General features: G+C 47.6%; 1 protein-coding gene across 1 annotated transcript; it reads right to left on the reverse strand.

Annotated features, from left to right (window-relative positions):
• Positions 1-2,753: 2,753 nt before the first annotated feature.
• Positions 2,754-3,192, reverse strand: PHALS_12792 (uncharacterized protein; the record flags this gene model as incomplete). The annotated part of the gene is made up of 2 exons (XM_024728415.1): positions 2,754-2,957; positions 3,055-3,192. The coding sequence occupies 2 exons, from the start codon at positions 3,190-3,192 to the stop codon at positions 2,754-2,756; spliced, it is 342 nt and encodes a 113-aa protein (XP_024578894.1).
• Positions 3,193-3,387: the final 195 nt, after the last annotated feature.

Below are 3,387 nucleotides of genomic sequence, written 5' to 3' on the forward strand. Positions count from 1 at the left end.
CCCTTTCAGTTTGGCTGTATCATAAGTACATATCATTTTAGGGAGGTTAAAAGCGAATTGACTATAAAAATTTTACCTTTCATCTTCTCTACGTAAGTCAGCCGCCCGCGGGAAGCGAGAGACACGCGGTGAGGCGCGTCGGTTGACCTAAGCCTTCCTCAGAAAAGTTTGTGTACACGAACGGGCGATCCCGTTACACATTGCCAACGACCAAAAATGGTCCTGACTGAAATCGATGGTTTAATCTCTGACAAATAATGCAAGTCCTCACATACCAGCGAATCCGCTTATACGTGCAGCAAATGAAAATCGTAGGAAAAATACAAACGATAGTTTTTGCCTCTCGCAGAATTTGCGCTGAACATCTCCACGCATGTCTCGACAGATTACTCGCCATTTTATCTAAACTACGGAATACATTTTAGAGTCTTTGCCTCCATGATGGGCGAGGTCTATACCTTTTGCGGGAATGACGGAGCCACAGTCAGACCACCGACACACTCACAAGAATTCACAATTGCCCCGGTAGACCGCCCTGCGTCCACTGGGTATTGGCGTTTCCTGAATGCCTCGTGACATTGATACTACGTGGTTCGGGACCACTACGCCTAGATTGTCTCCCACGTGGTTAATCACGGCGAATGTGACCAAATTCTTGACACCATAACAGCAAATTTGCTGCCCACGTACAGTCGCCGAGATGAGATCCATTGGTTCTGAGTTTCCACTAGTAGCAGTTATTGCTTTCATTGGATGATCGATTGACCAGGTACTTGACGTTGGCAGTAGACCTCAAGTAATACTATCATAATTGCGTCTTCCGTGGTCATCGAGCTCTGGCGGAAAACTTCAGTCTTGGTGGAGCATAAGTGAGTCTCTTCATGAACACAGTAGCCATCACTGCATTTGGCAATGGCCCGCGGCCATGCTAGCACGTCGCTCACGGATTTATGTGCATAGTCGTACAATGTACTGTTGTCTTGTCGACACGACAAGACTTCGAACGTTTTTGAAATGTCATTTACGGTGGAAGGAACATCAATTTCATGGCGCTTTTCAACTCTTGCCATATGGCAAAGTTGTCGGGGCGGTTAACTTCCCATGTCATCGCCCAATCCTTCGCACGGCAAATGCAACACGGAGAAGGCGACTTTACTGCGGTTATCACAAATTTGAGCCATCGCAATAGCGATGTCCGTATCTCACTGCAGAATGCAAGATTTTTCGATCCGTGAAAGCTTTTCACCGTAGTTTTCACATTTTCACGGGGCGTTCCGTGTGTACCAACGGTGTTACCACTGCTTGTGGTGAAGGTGACGGAGCTGGCGTCGGAATGTTCTGAAATAGAACCCCCAATAACCCTTGCTCATACACAGTGAAATTCGCAAAGCATTGAGTTGTCACTTCTGGATCTCACTGGAACATGTCTAAGACCGCGTGATCCCGGATTGCAGCTCACAGCTTAACCACACAATCCCATTGCGAGTGTGTTTGGCGTGAATATTCCTACCTGTTGATCTCAATGCGACCATCGCCTTGGTGCCCACATGATCCATATATGAATTGATCGAAGTAGTCGTCAAGGAATGACTACTATTGCTACCAAGTGTAACAGAAATTACCCGTCCGTATACACGCACTTAATGAGGACGACAAAAATAAGTCAACACGCTTCACCGTCTGTTGCTCACTTCCAGCGAGCCGCTAATTTGCTTGAAATAGTGAAGTGACATTTATTATGGCCAAAATGCCTTAAACCTTTTCTATGCTGATACGTTCCTCCAATTGTGATATAACAGGAATAAGGGATATGCAGCTATGCAGGATATCTAGTTAATATTAACCTCACACAGAATGATGGGGCTCAGACAACATGTGTATTGGGACTGACCGCATAACAGCATTTGACATGTCCAATCTGATGCCGAGCACCTTTAAGTGTAATATTGCTAGCTATCCCGCAACTTTAACATTCGCTAATAATGAGAGAAGTGATGAGAAGAAGTCTTGTAATTACCTCTCAAACTAAACCGACTATGTCTTTGTTTTAGACCTAATCTAAATTTGCCAGCGACGCAATGGGCTGCTGGATCCTGTAGCGGGACTACCCCAGCTAATCCCCCTCATTCAATTTACGTAACCGTAAATCCAAGTCAAAAATTTATCCTAAATCAGGCTGGGGAAAATCCACAATACACTCGGAGACATTCTTCAAGTACGCACAAGACAGAATAAGAGCCGCGACATGTGGCTCCACCGTTGCCAGCGACGGCATTGCGTTGCTGAGAAAAAAGGGCTGAGCTGTTTTCAAAGACACACCTCATTTACCCCATACGGAAATGTACGACTTTTGTGGAGCCAAAATGTTGAAGATTTTGATACGAGTAAGTAAATGTCATGCGATTCTGCAGTGCATAAGAAAAGGACCAACTACGCTTGCACCCACGATGTTGTCGTGCTACGCCTTCATTCGACGATAAAGTGCTTCTAGACGCAGAAGTGTCGAATACTTTGCTACGTGTGTGAGGCTACACACGGCCGGTACTCCACTGCACGACTGCACAAGCGGGTATGCGAAGTGGTGACACCTGTGCCTCGTGGAATTTGCTGGGATGATGAATGCGCTGCCATAATCTACTCAGGCGCTGATGGACCATAACGCAAAGACATTTTTGTTAACCTGGTACGAGCGGCGGTGGTCTGAGCTCCATTCGCACCCATTCTATGAGAAGCGCCTTGCCGATGGCCGTCAATCATGTGTCTGCAAGCTCTACGAAAGTCATCGCCCTCGTTGCCCGCGCACCGCAAGGTGAGGTTGCAGCAGAAGACCAAGTGACCATCATTATCGCAGACACAGCAGAGAGACGAGTGACCGTGGTAGCAGTCGCTATGAGAACCGTATACCCGCATACGGCCGATATGACGAGACAAAGTTCAACTCGAGATGCTCGCAAAGTCTAACTCGAAAGCAATCAGTGATATCAAGTTCGGCGTCGAGTTCGTGTGAATCTTCTCGCAAACGCTGATTTATGTAGCCGCTGTCTTCTTTGTCACCATGGACGGGGTATCTAGTAATCCTGAACCTTTTTCGGGGTATCGTTCATCAAGCGGCTGCATGGCCTCCATGTTCTTGCACTTGCGAGAGTCCCAGCCATCACTCTCGATAGTTCCGCTCAATATACCTTGGGGCATCAGGCCCCGCCCCTGATGCTAAACAGAGATGTGTATCGTAACTATGCGTTCGAAAATTCAGCGCCAAATGCAGCGTGAGGTTATCAGCGAAGGCGATCCGTTTCTGCATCGCGACCCTGTCCATGTGTTTCCGCTGTAGTTCCAGAGTCGACGTCTGGGGGAGTCAGGCTGGGCGCCCGTAGGTGCGAGTGCGGG

The sequence above is a fragment of the Plasmopara halstedii genome (assembly GCF_900000015.1).
Source record: "Plasmopara halstedii genome assembly, contig: Scaffold_650, whole genome shotgun sequence".
In the NCBI taxonomy this organism is placed as follows: domain Eukaryota; phylum Oomycota; class Peronosporomycetes; order Peronosporales; family Peronosporaceae; genus Plasmopara; species Plasmopara halstedii.